Genomic DNA, 21981 nt, shown 5'->3' on the forward strand with positions numbered 1-21981 from the left:
GTCGCCCAGGCTTGAGTGCAGTGGCAGGATCTCAGCTCACTGCAACCTCCACCTCCTCAGCTCAAGCAATCTTCCTGCCTCAACACCTCCAAGTAGCTGGGATTACAGGCATGAGTCACCACACCAGGCTAATTTTTGTACTTTTTGTAGAGACAGGGTTTCATCATGCTGACCAGGCTGTTCTTGAACTCCTGAGCTCAAATGATCCACCCACCTTGACTTCCCAAAGTGTTAGGATTACAGGTGTGAGCCACGGGCACCAGGCCTCGGCTTGCATTTTTATATTAAAATAACCTCACAAGCTGTTTTTGGTGGGTATTTAACAGTGTCTTTTCAAATTATGAGTAAAATTATCACCCATTTTTCCCTAAAAGAGACTCAGTGCTGACCTTTAAACTCTGTGCCTTGGACCAGAATTGCATTTTGTGCACTCATGCCAGAGAGAAATGTTCTCAACACAGTCAAAGTTGCAAAGAAACAAAAGAGGTGGCTGTGCACAGGGAGGCAGATAGCCTTGCAAAAATACTTTAAGGCATTCCTGTGTAACCATTAAAGAGTAACTAATAGGGCTATATAAAATCCAATCTTAAAATATATTTAAAAATTTTAAGACAACCATTAAAAACAAAAACAATAACAAAAACAAAAAAACATTTAAAAAGAGCATTTTCGGCTAGGTGCGGAGGCTCAGGCCTGTAATCCCAGCACTTGGGAACGCTGAGGCAGGTGGATCACTTGAGATCAAGAGTTCCAAACCAGCCTGACCAATATGATGAAATACTGTCTCTATTACAATTACACAAATTGGCTGGGCACAACAGCTCACACCTGTAATCCCAGCACTTTGAGACGCCAAGGCGGGTGGATCACAAGGTCAGGAGTTCAAGACTAGCCTTGCCAAACGGTGAAACCCTGTCTCTACTGAAAATACAGAAACTATAGCCAGGTGTGGTGGTGCACACCTGTAATCCCAGCTACTCAGGAGGCTGAGGTTAAGAGAATTGCTTGAACCTGGGAGGTAGAGTTGTAGTGAGCCGAGATTGTGCCACTGCCCTCCAGCCTGGGTGACAGAGCAAGACTCAGTCCCCCCCCCCCCCAAAAAAAAAGAGTCCGCCCATTGCCCTCTAGCCTGGACGAGAGTGAGACTGTTTCACAAAAAAAATATATAAATATGCACAAAAATTAGCTGTAGCCAGCTGGGCGCAGTGGCACACACCTGTAACCCTAGCACTTTGGGAGGCCGAAGTGGGTGGATCACCTGAGGTCAGGAGCTCAAGACCAGCCTGGCCATTATGGTGAAACCCCACCTTAAACAAACAAAAAAAAAGAAAAGGCCAGGCACGGTGGCTCGCATCTGTAATCCCAGCACTTTGGGAGGCCGAGGCGGGTGGATCACGAGGTCAAGAGATCGAGATCATTCTAGTCAACATGGTGAAACCCCGTCTCTACTAAAAATACAAAAATTAGCTGGGCATGGTGGCGGGTGCCTGTTGTCCCAGCTACTTGGGAGGCTGAGGCAGGAGAATTGCCTGAACCCAGGAGGCAGAGGTTGTGGTGAGCCAAGATGGCGCCATTGTACTCCAGCCTGGGTAACAAGAGCGAAACTCTGTCTCAAAAAAAAGAAAAGAAAAAGAGAGAGAGAGAAAAAAAATTAGCTGTAGCTGAGCATGGTGGCGTGTGCCTGTAATCCCAGCTATTTGGGAGGCTGAGGCAGGAGACTTGTTTGAACCCCGGGAGGCGGAGGTTGCAGTGAGCCAAGATCACGCCATTGCACTCCAGCCTGGGCGACAGAGAGAGACTCCGTCTAAACAACAACAAAAAGAGCATTTTCCTTTTCTTGAGAAGTTGAGTCTTCCTTTCAAGCCTTTGTTTTAAAATTGCCAAAGTAACCCATGTTCACAGAAAAGTAAGAATTCATGTGCAAAAATGAAGAATCCTATACACACCCCATCCCTAGAATAATTGCTATTAGTGGTTTCTTGTGCTTCCAACAAGAAAAAGGTTTTTTTTTTGTTTTTTTTTTTTTTGGGACGGAGTTTCGCTCGTTACCCAGGCTGGAGTGCAATGGCGCGATCTCGGCTCACCATAACCTCCACCTCCTGGGTTCAGCCAATTCTCCTGTCTCAGCCTCCTGAGTAGCTGGGATTACAGGCACGTACCACCATGCCCAGCTAATTTTTTGTATTTTTAGTAGAGACAGGGTTTCACCATGTTGACCGGGATGGTCTCGATCTCTAGACCTCGTGATCCACCCGCCTCGGCCTCCCAAAGTGCTGGGATTACAGGCTTGAGCCACCGCGCCTGGCTGAAAAATGTTTTTCTTAATGGGAGAGGGCTTGCCTGGTAAGGGGCCCATGGGTCTTCTGGGGTTGGGGGTGTACAAGTTATGTTCACATCATGTCAACTTGTCAAGCAGTGTGTTTTTCTGTGTGTATATGTCAATGAAAAGGTTAAAAATGGGAGGCCAGAGGAGATGCAAAGTAATCTGAATCTATAAAGAAAAGTGCAGCAAATGACAGACAAACAAGGCATTCTGACTGTAACAGATTCTGGAAAGAATAATCTCTTAACAGTTTACAACAGGAGTCAGAATGAGCCATCTTCCAGAAAGAAACAAGTTTGGAAAAGCATCCAGCAGCACTCGCATGAACGCCAAGGGAATGAGGGAAATATTGCTGCATTAACATTTTCCATAAAAGAATCCTTTTCGGTACCTAAGGGAAAATTACCCTTATTTTATAAAAGGAAATTACTTTTTTCAGTAGTTATTTTCAAGATGGGCCCCAATATCAATACTCTGCTGGCCAAATCGATCCTATTTCAGGAATACAGTAAACAAAAAGAGAGAAATACCATTTGCTTTTTAGTAACACTAACTACACAACAAAAAATAGCACTGAAAGGTTTTTTTTTTTTTTTTTGAGACAAGGTCTGGCTCTATCACCCAGCCTGGAGTGCAGCGGCATGATCTCAACTCATTACAACCTCCACCTCCCCTGCTTAAGCCATTGTCCCACCTCAGCTTCCCAAGTAGCTGGTACTACAGGTGCCCACCATCAGGCCTGGTTAATTTCTCTACCTTTTGTAGAGATTGGGTTTTGCTATGTTGCCCAGGCTGCTCTCGAACTTGTGACCTCTAGTGATCCACCCACCTTGGCCTCCCAAAGTGCTGAGCCACTGTGCCTGGCCAAGACTATTTTTAACATGGTTTGTTAGAGATTAGAAAACATCTTTCTTTGGTCTTTTTGTGGAAGCAAAGAGAACTAAGACTTTCTCAGACATTTGTTTTGCATGTCTGTCCACAGCCACCTCCTCTTCATTGCAACTTTAAATCTGTGTTTAGAATGTTTATTTCTGGCTTCAATGCACAAAATACATGCTATTCCAAGTGTATGGGGGTTTAAGAGTCCATTTTAGGGCAAAATGGATAATAATTTCACTCATGGCCAGGCGTGGTGGCTCAAGCCTGTAATCCCAGCACTTTGGGAGGCCGAGGCGGGCGGATCACAAGGTCAAGAGATCGAGACCATCCCAGTCAACATGGTGAAACCCCGTCTCTACTAAAAATACAAAACATTAGCTGGGCATGGTGGCGCGTGCCTGTAATCCCAGCTACTCAGGAGGCCGAGGCAGGAGAATTGCCTGAACCCAGGAGGCCGAGGTTGCGGTGAGCCAAGATCGCGCCATTGCACTCCAGCCTGGGTAACAAGAGCAAAAAACTCCGTCTCAAAAAAAAAAAAAAAATTTCACTTGTAACTTGAAGAGACATTGGAACATCTCTAAGCTGTTGCACTCATAGCCAGTTCTCAAAATGGCTTCTCAGAATGTCTGGCCCCTTCTAGCCACCAGCCCCTGGCTGAGAAAGAGATGGGGAATCCCGTCTGAGTTGTTGACAAGGTGGGACTAGGGAGTGGCCTTTACTTGCTTCCTCTCTACCTGATGTCTCAGTTTAGAACTGTGGCCATCTTGGGGTGACTAGCACCTCTCCGCTCACATCCACAGTGGGGCACTCTGGCTCCATTAAGCACCACTCACTGCAAACAAGGACCCCAAACTGCTTCCTGCAGAAACCCCTGGCTCCCAAAGTTCAGACCCCCTTTCTATCATTCCCACAAGCACTACACAAATGCCTTAGGGTTGGTAGCAGAATGTTAATCCTATTATATGCCCGATTGGTTTTCAAACATAGGTCTCTCTTTAATCAGCGGTGTAAAGCATTTGGGCTTTAGATAAGCCCTGAACTGTCCTGCCAGCCTCCTATCAGAGGTTATGCTAAAAAGAATGATACAGAGCCTGGCAAACTGGCTCACTCTTGTAACACCAACAACTCAGGAGGTTGAGGTTGGAGGATGGCTTAAGGCCATGCGTTTGAGACCAGCCTGGGCAATATAGCAAGACCCTGTCTCTAAACAAACAAACATACATATATACATACAAACATACACAACAAAAGAGTTGTATGTAGGGAAGGAGGCCTGACCCTGGATCATTCTTTGCACTTCAAGGCACTTATAACTATTTGCTGAATCAAATTTGGCATTTGAACTTAGCCAGAAAGAGACCCAGAACTTCCAGCGTCTTTCTGCAGATCAGCATTTTACTTGAAAGCACTTTACACAAACACAAGCAGAACCAGCTTTGAAGCAGGGTCCACACCCCAGCTTTGGTTTCTGCAAACCAGAAAAGATGTGTACAAGCTATGAGGGCAGGCTGGGTGCGGTGGCTCACACCTGTAATCCCAGAACTTTGGGAGGCTGAGGTGGCAGATCACTTGGGGTCAGGAATTCAAGACCAGCCTGGCCAACAAGGCAAAACCCCGTCTCCACCAAAAATACAAAAACAATTAGCTGGCCCTGGTGGCATGTGACTGCAGTCCCAGCTACTCAGGAGACTGAGGCAGGAGAATCACTTGAACTCAGGAGGCAGAGGTTGCAGTAAACCGAGATTGCACCACTGCATTCCAGCCTGGGTGACAAGAGTGAGACCCTACTAAAAAAAAAAAAAAAAAAAAAAAAAAAAGCTATGAGGGTTTTGTGGATTCCTTCCAGAAAGAGATGGATAGGGGAGAGAATGGAGATGACACAGATGTGAAGGAGCCGCCATTTAAGGAAACAGTGTCTGATAAGCAGCCGGCTTTCTACTCAGGTGACAGTTGTCACCAAGCAAATGGGACCTCTGAGCTATTTCAGCAGAGCAAAGTCATGTACTGCCCTAACTCAGAGGGCTGAAGACTCTTCTATGCCTCTGCCAGCCGGTGGCTGCAATGTGACCATTCTAGATTCTGTATCCACCTGGTCTAACTGCCACTGCTAACAGGTACACAACAGTCTCCAGTCCCCAGCACCACTAGCAATGACACGGAATGAACCCTGCTGGTCTCCTTTAAGGTGTACTATCTTTTATCCCTCAAATCTCCTCACACCCAGGAACTTTCTTCCATTCTAGTCAGAAGTGTGCCGTTGCTAAGCAACCCAGACAAGTCACATCTAAAGATACCCTCCATACCCAGAGTGGGCCTGGTCAAAAACACACACTGACAAAGTCACTTCAAGTTACAACCGGGAGAGGCTAAAGCCAGGACATATACAGACCTTTCAAAAAGTTATCTGTGTTTTATTCTGGCATGCTGACACCAGACCATTCCTTGACTTTGCTACTCGCAGTTTAAACCACTGTCACAGAAACCCAGCGTGTCGGCAAGCTCAGTGAGATGCAACTCCAGCAAACCACAGCCCAACTACCCATGCCTCATTCTCCAAGGGCAGATCTACACATGAATGTAGAAAATCCTACAAGGAGGGAGATGAAGACCAGCCTTAAGTGCTGTGATGAACCTGCCTGTATGGAAGGTTCTGGGACTTACACTGCAGTCTCCCTCGAGTTTCTTCTGGTCTTTAATCTCTTCTCTAACTGAGCTTAAAAGAGTTCACTGATATGTGTGTATTGATTTGTTTTTGCTCCAGATCCTTTTTAATTCAAAAATGTTAAAGATTCCCCCTTCCCTGCCTCTGAACACTGACCCCGTACATCATAGTATTTCCACATCACAGTGCTACAAAGACTGCTACATTTCCAGAGCCGACCTTTGGAGTCACGTGACTTTCATGGCTCACTCAGTTAAGCACTGACTAAGAGTTTTATGCCTTCAGTGCCCTGGTAAAAGGAAAACATGTGTAAACAGCAATGTTCTCTCCAGTTCTGACACCTCTGACTACCGCTCCAGATACCAAAGCGAACTACTCTGTTGGGCTGTTAACCTTTTAAGACAAATGAGTGACACAAAAGTGTTCAGCTCAAGCACTTGATAGAGGAAAACAGACCCACGAAATGGCCAATGTCCACATTTACTGCAGCGTACCACTTGCCTGATGTCCAGACCTTGGGTCCAGTCTCCACCTGGGCAGATTTGTGAGTGGTCGTCCAGAGAAGGCCCACAGCTTCCCCCCAGATTTTCCCGGCAAGACAAACCACAGAAAGCTACAGATTCCCTGTACTCCCTGTGAAGTACCCAATCTGGAGAAGAAAGTCGTAGTTGGGGGTGTGGGGTCTGTATGGTAGGTCTACAAATGGCCAGAAACTTTAGGAATGAATTTGTCTTAACACCGAAAGCTGGGAGAGTACGACTCGGGGAGACCTAGACGCAGCCCCCGGCTTTCATGCGTTCACAGAAGGCCAAACAAGTCGAAAGTAACTCCAATCAGTGCAACAAGTACCAAAACAGGCCAGGACCAGGCCAGGCGAGAGCCGGGCGAAGGCGCAAATCGCTGACTCGACTAAAAGGCCGGACCCTTCACCCAGCGCGAGACCCCACAAGTACTCATGAGGACCACCCTCTAGTTGCAAATTGTCCCGACCACTCGTCTCGGGGTCGGGCACGGACGCAACGCTCAGGTAGAAGGCCCGACTCCCACCCAGCCCTGAGAGCCATGACCTCCTCACCCCCGTACCCGACCAGCACCCACTCCCCGCCGCCGCACCCGAAACCTGCTCCCGGGAGGGCCGCGCGCCGGCCAGGCCTGCCTCGCGGGTGCACTGGTTCCCGGCGGGGGGCGCCAACCCCTCTAACCCCGGCGCGGCCTCCCCGCCCACCCCGCCCCTTCGGCGACCCAGCTACAGGTCCTAGCACCGGCGGCCGCCCCGCGCCGCCTCACCTCGTGGGGGAGCCGGCGGCCGCTGAGGGTGTCGTAGGGCTCAGCGCATCCTGGAAGCGCAGGGAGCCAGGAAGTGGGGCCGCGAGGAGCCCGCAACGAGTTATGTAACCGGCAGGGGCCGCAGCCGGGACGGAGGCGGCGGCCCGCGGCACTTCCGCCTCCCGCTCCCGGCCGGCGGCGCAGCCCGGAAGCCCATTGGCCACCGCCCCCCGTCGCCCCGCCCCACTGAGGCCGCCACCGCCGCCATCTTGGGAGCGGGCAGGCCCCGTGCGAAGCCAGCCGGGGGATCTTGTCTGCAGGGCAATGGCGAGGGCCGGTGGAGAGGGCGGGTTTCTTCCGTGTCCTGCGCTCCGGGGGGTTCGCCGAGACGTGGCCGGCCAGACCCCTAGGCTCCCTAACCTAGCGTATGCGGACGCTGGTGGCGAGCTTCCGGGCGAGAGTCCTGCGGCTCTGCCGAGCGGCCCCCGCACACACCCTGGCAGGCGCACTCGAAGCTCGTGAGGGCATGCAGCGCCGGGCCTGGCAGACAACTGAAAGCAGCGGCACGAGGCTGGCTCCCAGCCGACCACCCGGGCTAGCGGACAGCACCACCCCGCGACGGCACTGGCATCTCAGCTGACGGCGGGGTCCGATTCTGGCAGAAAGGCAGTTTACGGCATTCCCTGCGTAAAGCAGGCAACTTCAGCTGTCCTCCCGTTGCAGAGATTCTATAATGCAAGATCTAACAGGGTCCTGCTCTGTCTCCCAGGCTGGAGTGCAATGGCACAGTCTCAGCTAAGGCAACCTCGAACTCCTGGCCTCAAGCAATTCTCCTGCCTCATTCTCCCAACTAGCTGAGACTACAGGTGTGAACCACCATGCCTGGCTAATTAAAATACTTTTTTTTTTTGTACAGATGAGAATGTCATTATGTTGCCCAGGCTGCTCTTCAACCCCTGGCCTCAACTGAGCTGCCCACCTGGGCCTCCTAAAATGCCGGGATTACTGCCCTGAGCCACCACACCCAACCTGGGCTCTACATTTCAATTCTGAGCTTTCCAGAATAGAATTTGAAGAGAACTAGTTGTAAGATTGGAGTCTTGGCTGGGCTCGGTGGCTCACGCCTGTTAATCCCAGCACTTTGGGAGGCCGACGCGGGTGGATCACCTGAGGTCGGGAGTTTGAAACCAGCCTGGCCAACATGATGAAACTCCATCTCTACTAAAAATACAAAAAAGCTGGGCATGGTGGCATGCGCCCATAATCCCAGTTACTCCAGAGGCTGAAGCGGGAGAATCCTTGCACCTGGGAGGTGGAGGTTGCAGTGAGCGGAGATTGAGCCACTGCACTCCAGCCTGGGCAAAAAGAGTGAAATTCAGTCTGCAGAGTGGGGAGATTAGAGTCTGTATGTCAGAGAGCAATTGTCCACTAGTACCCACTGTCCAATTCCCCCATTTTCTCCTTTAAGAAAATAACTGCTTTATCATATCTTCTACAAATAACAGAATCCCACCCCTTTCAGCAGGCAGATCACTCTCAAGCTAGGCTTTTATTTCTCAGCCTCTCCTGCAGCAGGATCAGGCTATGTGCCAGAGTTTTCACCAGTGGACAAGAGTGAGCAGGATGTTGGCAACTTCTCTGTCATGTGCTTAAAAGAAAATTGCTAAATTGTTAACAATTGGTGAAGCTATGTGAAGAGTACGCAGATATCCACTGCATTATTTTTATTTATTTATTTTGAGACGGAGTCTCACTGTTGCCCAGGCTGGAGTGTGCAGTGGTGTGATCTTGGCTCACTCTAACCTCTGTCTCCTGGGTTCAAGCAGTTCTCTGCCTCACCCTCCCAAGTAGCTCGAATTACAGGCACTCGCCACCATGCCCAGCTAATTTTTGTATTTTTAGTAGAGACAGGGTTTCACCATGTTGGCCAGACTGGTTTTGAATTCCTGACCTTGTGATCCACCTGCCTCAGCATCCCGCAGTGCTGGGATTACAGGTATGCGCCACCGCACCCAGCCTCATTATTCTTTCAAATATTCAGGAGGTTTGAAATTTTCAAAATAAAAATGTGGGGTTTAAAAAAATTACTTGCAGGGCCGGGCGCGGTGGCTCACGCTTGTAATCCCAGCACTTTGGGAGGCCGAGGCGGGTGGATCACAAGGTCAAGAGATCGAGACCATCCTGGTCAACATGGTGAAACCCCGTCTCTACTAAAAATAGAAAAAATTAGCTGGGCATGGTGGTGGATGCCTGTAATCCCAGCTACTCAGGAGGTTGAGGCAGGAGCATTGCCTGAACCCAGGAGGTGGAGGTTGCGGTGAGCCGAGATTGTGCCATTGCACTCCAGCCTGGGTAACAAGAGCGAAACTCCATCTCCAAAAAAAAAAAAAAAAAAAATTACTTGCTCTGTACTTCCTCTCCCCTTTCCCACTGGCTAGAAGATGGATGCAGTGGTGAGCACCATCAATCATAAGGAAAGGCAAAGCTTAGGTGCTTGCTACTCAGTGTAGTCTGCCATCCAGGAGCATGGGCACCAGTTGGGAGACTGCTAAAAATGCAGAATGTCAGGCCTCAGCCAGACTGAGTCAGAGGGCATTTAATTCAAAATGAACATTTAATTCAGGATCTGCATTCAACAAGACCCCCTGTGAATAACAAGCACAGTAGAGTCTGAAAAACAACCCCTAAGTAACAAAAGAGTAACAACATTCTATTGTTTCCAGGGTTCTATATATAGCATCATTAAGATGAACTGACAAACAGAAGGGCATGTACACTCCTTCAAACTAGGTGGCTCAATGCCTGTAATCTCAGCACTTTGGAAGGCTGAGGCGGGCAGATCACTTTGAGATCACTTTGAGGCTGGTCTTGAACTGACCAGCCTGGCCAACATGGTGAAACCCCATCTCTACTAAAAATGCAAAAAAAAATGAAAATAAAAAAAATTAGCTGGGCATGGTGAAGCATGCCTGTAATCCCAGCAATTTTGGGAGGCTGAGACATGAGAATGGCTTGAATCTGGGAAGCTGAGGTTGCGACCAGCCAAGATGGCACCACTGCACTCCAGCCTGGGCAACAGAGGGACACTCTTGTCTCAAAAAAAGAAAAATAAATACTCTTTTAAAAACACAAATGAGAAAATAGTAACTATTTCTTCACTGCTTATGTGTGAGGCATTGTGTTAAGCATGTTACAGAAGATCTCCTTTGTCTTCACAACAGTTCATTCGGTCAGGTGCCATGTGTTACTGTAACAGATCTTCAAGGTTATTTGTACACTAAAAAAAACCCACCCTTTCTTTCTGTGCTTGTGGGATGGACTCTACTCCCTGTTCCAGTGTGTTCCCTAACTGGTCTAACCCATTAAAGTCATCCCATTCTCCCTTGGCTCAGTGATGAGTTCAGAAGACCCCTGCCTAAGCAAGTTAAGCAGAGGGGCATCTGCTGGTTCCAGGGATTGGTTCAGGAATGGGTGGATCACCATCACCCTCAGGACTTGGGACCTCACGTCTTTGCTTTCCTGGTTCCTCCCTCTCTTTGCTATGTTTGAGTGTTTCTTCCACTTGATCTAACAGGCTACTAAGTTTATGCTGACCATTCTCTTCCTCGGTTTATCTACTAAACTTCTGAGGTTTTTTACTTTTTAAAAATCTTTTTGGTTCCAGAAAGTTTTGCTATAACTGAATTTTCCACTGAAGGTCTGTTTCACCAGAGCCTCCTATTTATGAGAGTTGTCTGTTCCTTCTCTCTCTGGCTCTAAGGTCTCTGCAAGAGTATTACTGCTTTTCTCTTGCCTATCTACTCATGCCTCCTTTCACCCTCTGGTCATGGGTCCAGCACAAAGACACCTAAAGGTACTCCCAGTGGGGGGGAACCAGTAGGCTCCTGTAGTCTAGCCACATACCAAGCTGCCAGGCAGTGGCACTTGCCTGTATCCTCAATTCCTGTATCCTCAGCTGCACAACCCTCTTTCAGGCTTGGAGACAGGGAGGCAAGCAGGCTCCTCTGTCCCAGGGAGAGCAACAAGCTACCATCTACATAGTCAGCTTCTGTCCTTCCTCTCTGAAGTCCCATGACTCTCCAAGGCCAACACTGCTCCTGAAATTAAGGGATTTTCATTTTCACCCTAGGCCTCTTCCCCACAATCCCTAGGCTCTCATTTGCCCACAGAGGAACTAAGTCTAGTACCCAACCCCAGCTGATTCCAACCACCACCTTCCCCCAACCAACACCCTGCCCTGGATTCCGGCCACCAACGGCCCTATTCAAGCTCTATTTGGGAAAGACAGGAGATGAATTGGGGTTGGGCCAGGAGGAGAGGAGGGACTGGGGATCAGGTTTCCCCACCCACTCCTAGACATTCAGGTCAAAAACAATATTTCAACTCAACATCTTGTACACAAATCTGTATGCATTCTGATTAGTTCCTTAGGGAAAATCCCTAGAATGTTGGTTTAAATTATTATTATTTTTTTATTATTGGAGACACAATCTCGCTCTATTGTCCAGGTTGGAGCAAAGTGGATCTTGGTTCACTACTGACTGCGCCTCCTGGGTTCAAGCGACTCTCCTACCCCAACCTCCTGAGTAGCTGGGACTACAGGTACATGCCACCATGCCCAGCTAATTTTTTGTATTTTTAGTACAGACAGGATCTCACCATGTTGCCCACGCTGGTCTTGAACTCCTGAGCTCAGGCAATCTGTCCGCCTCAGCCTCTGAAAGTGGTGGGATTACAGGCATGCGTAAAATTATTTTTAATTATCCACATTTAACTTTGGAAACAAATCCTAGATTGCCTGCCAGAAAGTTTTAGCAATTTATTCTCATACTAAGAATGTGAAGACTCTACACCCACTACAGCAGAGCAAATGGCCCACAGCCTCAAAAACATAAGGATTAGTCTTTTTAAAGTTTTCTGAGACAAGGTCTCTCTCTGTCACCCAAGTTGGAACGCAGTGGTACACTCACAGTTTATTGCACCATCCACCTCCTGGTTTCAAGTGATCCTCCCACCTCTGCCTCCCCAGTGGCTGGGACTACAGGCACGTACCACTACACCAGTTAATTTTTTATTTTTGCAGAGACAGAGTCTCACTATGTTGCCCAGGCTGTTCTCGAACTCCTGGTGCAAGTGATCTGACCACCTCACCTCCCAAAGTGCTGAGATTACTAGTGTGATCCACTGTGCTCAGTCAAGTATTATTATTATTATTATTTTGAGACAGAGTCTCACTCTGTCACCCAGACTGGAGTGCAGTGGTCTAATTATGGCTCACTGAAACCTCCCAGGCTCAAGTGATTCTCCTGCCTCAGCCTCCCGAGTAACTGGGACTACAAGCACGTGCCACCACCACCACCACCACATCCAGCTAATTTTTGTATTTTTCAGAGACAGGGTTTCACCATATAGTCAAGCCAGTCTTGAACTCCTGACCTCGTGATCTGCCTGCCTTGGTCTCCTTAAGTGCTGGGATTACAGGCATGAGCCATTGCACCCAGCCCCTTTTGTTGTTGTTGTTGTTGTTTTTTGAGACAGGGTCTTGCTCTGTCCCCTAGGCTGGAGTGCAATGACACGATCTCAGCTCACTCCACCTTCTGCCTCCTGGGCTCAAGCGAGTCACATGCCTCAGCCTCCCGAGTAGCTGGGACTGTAGGCGCCCACCACCATACCAGACTAATTCTTTGTATTTTTAGTAGAGACAGGTTTCACCATGTTGCCCAGGCTGGTCTTGAACTCCTGAGCTCAGGCAGTCTGCCCACCTCAGCCTCCCAAAGTGGTAGGATTACAGTCATGAATAAAATGATTTTTAATTAACCACATTTAACTTTGGAAACAAACCCTAGATTGCCTGCCAGAAAGTTTTACCAATTTATTCTCATACTGAGTGTGAAGACTCTACACCCACTACAAGCAGGGCAAATGGCCCACAGCCTCACAAACAAAGAGATTAGTCTTTTTAAAGTTTTTTGAGACAAGGTCTCACTCTATCACCCAAGTTGGAGCGCAGTGGCATTATCACAGCTTGCTGTAGCTTCGACCTCCTGGTCTCAAGGGATCCTCCCACCTCAGCCTCTCCAGAAGTTAGGACTACAGACACGTACCACCACATCTGTCTAATTTTTTACTTTTTTTTTTGAGATGGGAGTTTCGCTCTTGTTACCCAGGCTGGAGTGCAATGGCACAATCTCGGCTCACCACAACCTCCGCCTCCTGAGTTCAAGCAATTCTCCTACCTCAGCCTCCCGCGTAGCTAGGACTACAGGCGCGCGCCACCATGCCCAGCTAATTTTTGTATTTTTAGTAGAGACGGGGTTTCACCTTGTTGACCAGGATGGTCTCGATCTCTTGACCTCGTGATCCACCCGCCTCGGCCTCCCAAAGTGCTGGGATTATGAGCCACTGCGCCCGGCCAATTTTTTACTTTTTGTAGACAGACTCACTATGTTGCCCAGGCTGGTCTTGAACTCCTGGTGCAAGTGATCTGACCAAATGCTGTGATTATTGATGTTAGCCACCATGCTCAGCCAAGTTGTTTTTTTTTTTTTTGAGACAGGGTTTTGCTTTGTCCCCCAGGCTGGAGTGCAGTGGCACAATCTCGGCTCACTGCAATTTCTGCCTCCTGGGCTCAAGTGATTCTTCTGCCTTAGTTTCCTGAGTAGCTGGGACTACAGGTGCCTGCCACCTCATTAATTTTTTTTTTTTTTTTTGTAGAGACAAGGTTTTCCCATGTTACCCAGGCTGGTCTCCAATTCCTGCGCTCAGGTGATCTACCCACCTCAGCCTCCCAAGTGCTAGGATTACAGGCGTGAGCCACCACATCTGGCCAGGTATTATTTACCTTTCTGCAGTCTAAGTGAAAAAGATCTCATTGTTTTAATGTACATTTCTCAGGAAGTCTGATCACCTTTTCCATTTTTGAGTCATTTATATTTCATCTTTTATAATGACTGCTACCAATGTATCTAACATTTTGGTTTTGGTTTAACTTGGGGTGTTTTCTGACGCTAAACATTTTTATTTTCAGAAGTAATGCACGCCTAGGGTAAATTATTTTAAAGCAGAACAAAAGGAAACACTGGTGAAAAATAAGTTTCCCTCCCTCCAACTCAATACCCAAGTTCTCCAGGTAACTCGTCTTACCATTTTCCTGGTATCCATTCAGAGATATTATTTACATAGATAAGTACTATATTTTCATAAATAAAAGGCAAGTGCAAGTGAAATGGAGGCTGAGCTTAGATATTGGATTCTTTTGATTTCTTCCTTTCTCAATATGGGAACAAATGGTGACCAAGGAAATGTGTGATTATATACATCTTGCCTTTGAGGAGCTGTGTGGTTACCAATCTGATAAGCACTTCAACAGAGGTGTTAGTTGTACAAACAATAATGGAGCTTCTAGAATGGAACAGTGAATGCATTATTTACTAAGTGTCTGCTATATGCTAAACACTGAGTTATAATCCTTCCTGTATGTTTTAGTTTACTTCTAACTTATAATGCTTGTACTGTATGTTTTAATTTACAATGGCCCTGAAAGTTAAGTATTGTTGTCCTCATTTTACAGATGATGAAACACCCACCCAAGGCGTCTATACTATGCAGAATGAAGTTTATCTCTCCAGTGGCTGCCCTGAGCACATGACATGAAGAATGAAAACCAGAAAATAAAGGAACAAACTGGTTCATCATCAAAACCTGTATGCCTTTCCTTGGATCACAACTTTCCTGACTCACTCAGGAAGAAATCCATGCATTTCCAAAAGCGGCCTTTCTAGGCAGACCCTGAAATCATTTTTCCCAGGGTCCCAGAAACAAATCATGAACAAGCCACTTCATGGCAAGCCCTGTAGCTTGCTGACTAGCCTCTGCTCTGCCTGAGAGGCCTGTAGACCACCCTGAGAGCACTCCTAGAAGGGCAGAAAGAGACTCACACAAGGAACGGTGAATCATCCTAACTCATGGTTCTGAAGGGTTTATTAATATATGCATGAATCAAAACTCCTTCAGTCAGGAGCCAAATATTTTGCTTCCAAATAAATTATTCTTTGGTTCTTTTTTAATTTTTTTTGAGATGGTATATTAGTCTGTTTTCACATTGCGATAAAGACATAACCAAGACTGGGCAGTTTACAAAAGAAAAATGTTTAATGGACTTACAGTTCCAGATGGCTGGGAATGCCTCACAATCATGGCGGAAGATACAGGCACGTCTCACATGGTGGCAGACAAAAGAGAGCTTGTGAAGGGAAATCCCCTTTTTAAAACCATCAGATCTCGTGAGATTTACTCACTCACTAGAATAGCACAGGAAAGACCTGTCCCCATGATTCAATTCCCTTCCACCAGGTCACTCCCACAACATATGGGAATTCAAGATGAGATGTGAGCGGGGACACAACCAAACCACATCAAATGGAGTCTCGCTCTGTCGCCCAGGTTGGAGAGCAGTGGCACAGTCTTAGCTCATTACAACCTCCCATCTCCTGGGTTCAAGCAGTTCTTCTACCTAAGCCTGAGTAGCGAGAACTACAGGTGTGTGCCACCACCCCTGGCTAAATTTTTCTAGTTTTTAGTTGAGTTGGGGTTTCAACATGTTGGCCAGGCTGGTCCTGACCTCCAGACGTCAAGTAATCCACCCACCTCACTTCCTAAAGTGCTGGGATTACAGGAAAGGAGCCACTGCACGCAGCCCTTTGGTTCTGTTTTTATGAGTAGATAATGAAAATAAATTTTTAACAAAAGAAATTCTCCGTTGGTATAAAATGATGCAAGTGTGTAAGGCGGATCACCAAGGACGATACTGCTTCCTCTGATAAGAACCAAACCAGAGGTGGCAGAGGATGACCACGTGGCCACATAGACCAATCTCAGAGGGTCATGCCAGCACACTGGGAAGAGTCTTGTTCTCCACTAACATAGCAGTATGCACTGAGACGGCTTACCAATCAGACTCACAGAGACTGACACTTAAAACAAATCTTGTCTACTTGTTTATAGTTTAGAGAGGCTGGCATACTTTATTATATCCCTGTGTACCTAATGTTAAGAATAAACTCATTTACCCTCATAGCAAGAAAGTGAAAGCATTTGTTTCACTAGGTGCCTTATATAATTCAGTACTAAAAATTAAGAAAATATTTAATACTTGACAGGTCAAAAATGGGTTTCACTAAAGTAGGCTTCCTCTGACTATGAGCATTCACAGCAGGACACAGAGGGCTTTCACTCACTTCCTAGAGCTCTTCTCCTGACTCAGACTGGCTCCACACTTCCTTCCTCCAGGTACAGCCTTTCTGTATGCTGCAGGGGAGAAAAATATAAGGCCATCACTCCTGGCTATCTCATCTCTATAACTCACAGGTCAGTGAGTGTCAGACAAACTCTGGATCTCAGAATCTCAATCTGATGGGCCCTTTGAGGGAAAAATTAACTATCTAAACATGTAGTTCTCTAACCTACTAAGCAATCCATCTTTTTATTGTTGTTGTTGAGACAAGGTTTTGCTCCATCATACAAGCTGGAGTGCAGTGGCACAAGGCTAACTCACTGCAGCCTCAAATTCCTGGACTCAAGTGATTCTCTTGCTTTAGCCTCTGGAGTAGCTGGAATTACAGGTGTGAGCGACCACACCCAGCTTCCAATCCATCGTTTCTTCTCTGTCCTCACTGTGTCTAACCTGCATTCTCTGTAGCTTTCATTACCCTCCAGGAGTCTTTGGTTGTAGCTTCTAGTAACAATAATTATTCAGTTACCAATAGGTCCAGAATCTTTCTCTGGAAGCACTTCTGGCCTCAGTGACTAAAAAAGAATTCTGCTGGAGTTTCACAAAAACTGGCAAAGCCAGTTTTTGGTAATAGTGGTAACATGATGAAGGTACATTTAAACCCCTGAGCCTTTTTCTGATTAAAAGACTCCTATGAGTTTCAAGTCAAGGCTAAATGAAACTAAAAAGACTCTTATCCAGCTAGAAGTTGTGCTGATTTCAAAACTGTATGAGCCTCTTGTTCTTGCCGGCATGAGTTGCAGCCATTGTTCCCTTGAAAAGACTGGAGATTAGGAAACAATGGTTTTCTAACTGCTCAGTCAGGCACTCTGAACACCAGTAAGAAACCCTCTTGCTGAAGCTGGGAGAAATAATGTTGCTTACCTAGAGGCCAATCAGTATCAACTTCTCATGAGGGATACAGTAAAGGCCATAAGAACCAGAGCCATATTTATGTTTAAGTAATAGACCTTGAAAGGCAGTACCATCTGGGAATGGGAAAGACACCAAACGGAGTGAACAATTCATTCTGGAAATCATGTTAAAAATTCCAGGGAAGATACCCCATCTACTTTGAAGTGATTATTACACATGGCATGCCTGCATCAAACCATTTCATGTAGGCCAGGTGCAGTGGCTCACGCCTGTAATCCTCGCACTTTGGGAGGCCCAGTTGAGTAGATCACCTGAGGTCAGGAGTTTGAGACCAGCCTGGCCAACATGGCAAAACCCTGTTATCTACTAAAAATACTAAATTAGCTGTATGTGATGGCACACACCTGTAATCCCAGCTACTTGGGAGGCTGAGGCAGGAGAATCACTTTAACCCAGGAGGTGGAGGTTGCAGTGAACGGAGATCACTTTAACCTAGGAGGTGGAGGTTGCAGTGAACGGAGATCACGCCACTGCAATCCAGCCTGCGTGATGGGAGTGAGACTCCATCTCAAAGAAAAAAAAAAAAACACTTCATGAACCATATAAATATATACACCTATTATGTACCCATAAAAATTAAAAAATTAAAAATGTAACAGTAACATTTTAATGAATAGTCTTCAAAAACAACTTTATTATCTTTGTTTCATAACCAATTATACTGTAATCCCCAAAACATATTGAGTATCTTTCCATCTCAATATAGAGCCACATCACCATAAAAAAAAAATCACTAGGGAAAAGATACAGACTTAAAAGTTGGGGCTGGGAACAGTGCCTCACACCTGTAATCCCAGCACTTTGGGAGGCGAAGGCAGGTAGATCATGATGTCAGGAGTTTGAGACCAGTCTGGCCAATATGGCGAAACCCCGCCTCTACTAAAAACACAAAAATTAGCCAGGCGTGGCTCGTACCTGTAGTCCCAGCTACTCCAGGAGAATGCTGAGGCAGAATAGTTGCTTGAACTCACGAGGTAGAGGTTGGAGTGAGCTGAGATTGTGCCACTGTACTCCAGCCTGAGTCACAGAGCAGACTGCCTCAAAAAAAAAAAGAAAAAGAAAAAGAAAAAGAAAAAGAAAAATTAGGCTGGGTGTGGTGGCTCATGCCTGTAATCCTGGCACTCTGGGAGGCTGAGGTGGGTGGATCACTGGGGCCAGGAGATTGAGACCAGCCTGGCCAACATTGTGAAACCGCATCTCTACTAAAAATACAAAAACTAATTGGGTTGGGTAGTGTGTGCCTGTCATCCCAGCTAGTCTGGTGGCTGAGGCACAAAAATCACTCGAATCCAGGAGGTAGAAGTTGCGGTGAACGGAAATCACACACTGCACTCCAGTCTAGGAAACAGAGTGAGACTCTATCTCAAAAAATAAATAAATAAAAAAGAGTAAACAGAGGTGATCTTTGGGTGACAGAAATGTGGTGCCATTTTTTTCCCTGTATTTTCTAACTTTCTAAAATGTACATATACTGCTTTTGTAATGACATTATTTTTAATATTTTAAAACATAATTTTCAGAGAAAGCAGATGCTTGGTTACAGAAATAATTTCAATACAAACAGGTTGTAATTGTTATTACTAGTATCATGTTAAAAACAGACATGGAAAAACTTGCAAAAAGTTGTGGACGGATTTTTAAATTTTGATGATTAAAATATGTTACTTGAACATATAATGGATATACAGTCAAGCATTTGTGATTTTTTTTTTTTTTTTTTTTTTGAGACGGAGTTTCGCTCCTGTTACCCAGGCTGGAGTGCAATGGCGCAATCTCGGCTCACCGCAACCTCCGCCTCCTGGGCTCAGGCAATTCTCCTGCCTCAGCCTCCTGAGTAGCTGGGATTACAGGCACGTGCCACCATGCCCAGCTAATTTTTTGCACTTTTAGTAGAGACGGGGTTTCACCATGTTGACCAGGATGGTCTCGATCTCTCGACCTCGTGATCCACCCGCCTCGGCCTCCCAAAGTGCTGGGATTACAGGCTTGAGCCACTGCGCCCGGCGCATTTGTGATTTTTAACAAAATTGAGTTAGGGATATAATGCAGTCTAATTTTTCAATCTTGGCTTACCTTGGACTTTGTATGCCATCTCTTTTTACTTAGAGAAAGATAAAGCTTTCAAGCTTCTCCTCGATCTACTTGTTTATAGTTTTGATAGCTCTTAGGGAAGATAGTCTAGGGGAAGATTGTTTCCTCTCCCATTTCAGGCATCTCTCTCTCTGGCAACCCACTGAGTTAATACCACATACTTTATCTCAAGGCACTGAAAATTGTGTTTATTTCTGATAACAGGGTTTAAAGAAGAGAGCCATGGGAGACTCTTGTTCTTGGTGAAAGAGCCAAAAATCCAGATCACAAGAATCTCAGACTAAAACGAGATATTGCTGATATAAGAATAAGCACAAACCAAGAAGGAAAAATGACTATATGAGCACCACAGTGACTCAATAATGAACATTTCTTTGGCTTACATCTTCATACACAGGCTATTAGCTCTTCTTTAACATATACACTTTGGACTGGTCTAGCCTGTAAGGAAGTTTGTTCCTACCATTCTTCCACCTATCCTCAAAGCACCTTTCTCCTGGGACTCCCAGGTACCCATCTTTTGTGACCCATTCCCACAAGGTCTAGCTCTTAGTTAGCTGTCAAGAGATGTCATTTGTGGCAGACACTACCAGTTTCCTATCTCACTTATTTCCCACTTCCTTTCCGTTTCATTTATAACAAAGCCCTGATTTTCTGCAGGTAGATTATCACGGAAATTGGGTCCTTCTCTTAGTGCCAGGGGCTGATGCATGATGGACTCCAAACAATCGTGATATTTATTTCCTTTTTCTTTTTTTGAGATGGAGTCTTGCTCTGTTGCTAGGCTGGAATGCAGTGGTGCAATTTCGGCTCATTGTAACCTCCACCTCCCAGGTTCAAGTGATTCCCCCACTTCAGCCTCCCAATTAGCTGAGACTACAGGCGCATGCCACCACACCTGGCTAATTTTTTGTATTTTTTAGTAGAGACAGCCAGGATGGGTCTCCATCTCCTGAACTTGTGATCCACCGGCCTCAGCCTCCAAAGTGCTGTAAGGGTGTCACCGCGCCCGCCGGCCATATTTATTCTTTTTTTTTTTTTTTTTTTTTTTTTTTTTAAGACGGAGTTTTGCTCTTGTTACCCAGGCTCTAGTGCAATGGTGCTGTCTCTGCTCACGCAACCTCTGCCTCCTGGGTTCAGGAGATTCTCCTGCCTCAGCCTCCTGAGTAGCTGGAATTACAGGCACGCCCCACTATGCCCAGCTAATTTTTTGTATTTTTAGTAGAGACGGGGTTTCACCGTGTTGACCAGGATGGTCTCGATCTCGACCTCGTGATTCACCCGCCTCGGCCTCCCAAAGTGCTGGGATTACAGGCGTGAGCCACGGCGCCCGGCCATATTTATTCTTGATAATAACTAGTTTAGGATGGGTACATGACATTACACACGTCTAGGTATTTTACCTGGATTCTATTACCAACTTTACCAACATGCTAAGGGTAGTAGAGACACACTGGGACCTTGACGTTGTCACTGGGCTGCTGAATTAACCAACCTGTAATTGCTTTTTGAACATGATTTTGGTGGGTTTTCTATGACTTGCAGCTGAAACTATCCTATCAGATATTCCACCAAATCACACTACCTAAGTTGTCAACTGTCCTAATATCGTTTTAATAATCATGTGACCATTCATTGAGAAAGCTTTTAGATACAGGAATGTGCCTAGCACTAGAATAAGGAAACATGTTGATGCTCTTCAGGCTTGTCTATCAAGGTACTTATCATTTTCATTTTTTTTTGTTTTCCCAAACACCTTCATAAACTGTCAACTTCTTTCACTTACATTATCTTACAATCTTTGATATTACCCTCTTGAGTTAGCCCCGAGAGGCATTCTGAGCTGTTTGCAGATGAGGAAAGCAAAGTTGTAAACTGACCAAGATTACCAACCAGTAACAGAGCTTAGGAAGGAGCTCAATTTTCCAATTCCAAATCTCTAAACCAGGGCACTCCCTCCTCCTCCAACACACAATAGGAAATATCTGGCTCTAGGGCAGGCTGAATGTGGGGTATTTGGCGGTGAACAACGTCCCGCGACACAAACCTAAGGCTCTAATCCCGCGTGGGGACCCCTGTGACTCGGAAGCTGACGCAGCTCGCTTAGGCTGCAGCTGCGGGTACAATACATAATGCCTCTAGAACACTTTTGAGTCGGAGCCTAGCAACCTGGCCTACAGTGATCCGAACGCTGTGAACGCAGAAAAAGACATCCCTTCATGTTCCACGGCCCCACCATCCACCCAAGACACAAGCGACAGCTCAAGCCCAGCCTAGGCCGGAACCACCGGCCTATTCATTCACCTCGCTCTGGCCAGAACAAAATTTCAGGCCTACAAGACACTGTTGGCCGAACCCACATTTTGTTACCAATTCTCTTTCGAGATACGGCGTCTCCCAGGCTTCTTTCTATCCTTTTCGGAAACATTACGTCCCTCAGGGGTCACCCTAAAAATGTACTTCGGCTGGTCAACAGGCCCGGAGCTCACGGGGGAGACCCCGCCAGCGGAAGCGGAAATGCTTGCTTAGCGAAAAGAAGGAAAACTATCTCTCGCA

The 21981-nt window shown here is 46.5% G+C and overlaps 1 protein-coding gene across 5 annotated transcripts in view; it reads right to left on the reverse strand.

The window, feature by feature from the left end:
- NAA60 (N-alpha-acetyltransferase 60, NatF catalytic subunit) overlaps nucleotides 1-21924 on the reverse strand; it is a 39083-nt gene extending 17159 nt beyond the window's left edge. Inside the window, exons 1-2 of one of the 5 annotated variants that reach the window (XM_074381680.1) lie at nucleotides 21796-21924; nucleotides 16367-16436 (exon numbers count right to left, since the gene is read on the reverse strand). In XM_074381680.1, the coding sequence (XP_074237781.1) occupies nucleotides 16367-16436; nucleotides 21796-21853 (128 nt within the window). In that variant the 5' untranslated portion in view covers nucleotides 21854-21924. Of the gene's footprint in view, nucleotides 1-6977; nucleotides 7057-7151; nucleotides 7338-16366; nucleotides 16437-21785 lie in introns of those variants that run through there. The other 4 variants (XM_074381679.1, XM_074381677.1, XM_074381676.1 and 1 more) reach the window with 4 other exon arrangements.
- Nucleotides 21925-21981: the final 57 nt, after the last annotated feature.

This window comes from Saimiri boliviensis, chromosome 12, assembly GCF_048565385.1.
Source record: "Saimiri boliviensis isolate mSaiBol1 chromosome 12, mSaiBol1.pri, whole genome shotgun sequence".
NCBI lineage: Eukaryota > Metazoa > Chordata > Mammalia > Primates > Cebidae > Saimiri > Saimiri boliviensis.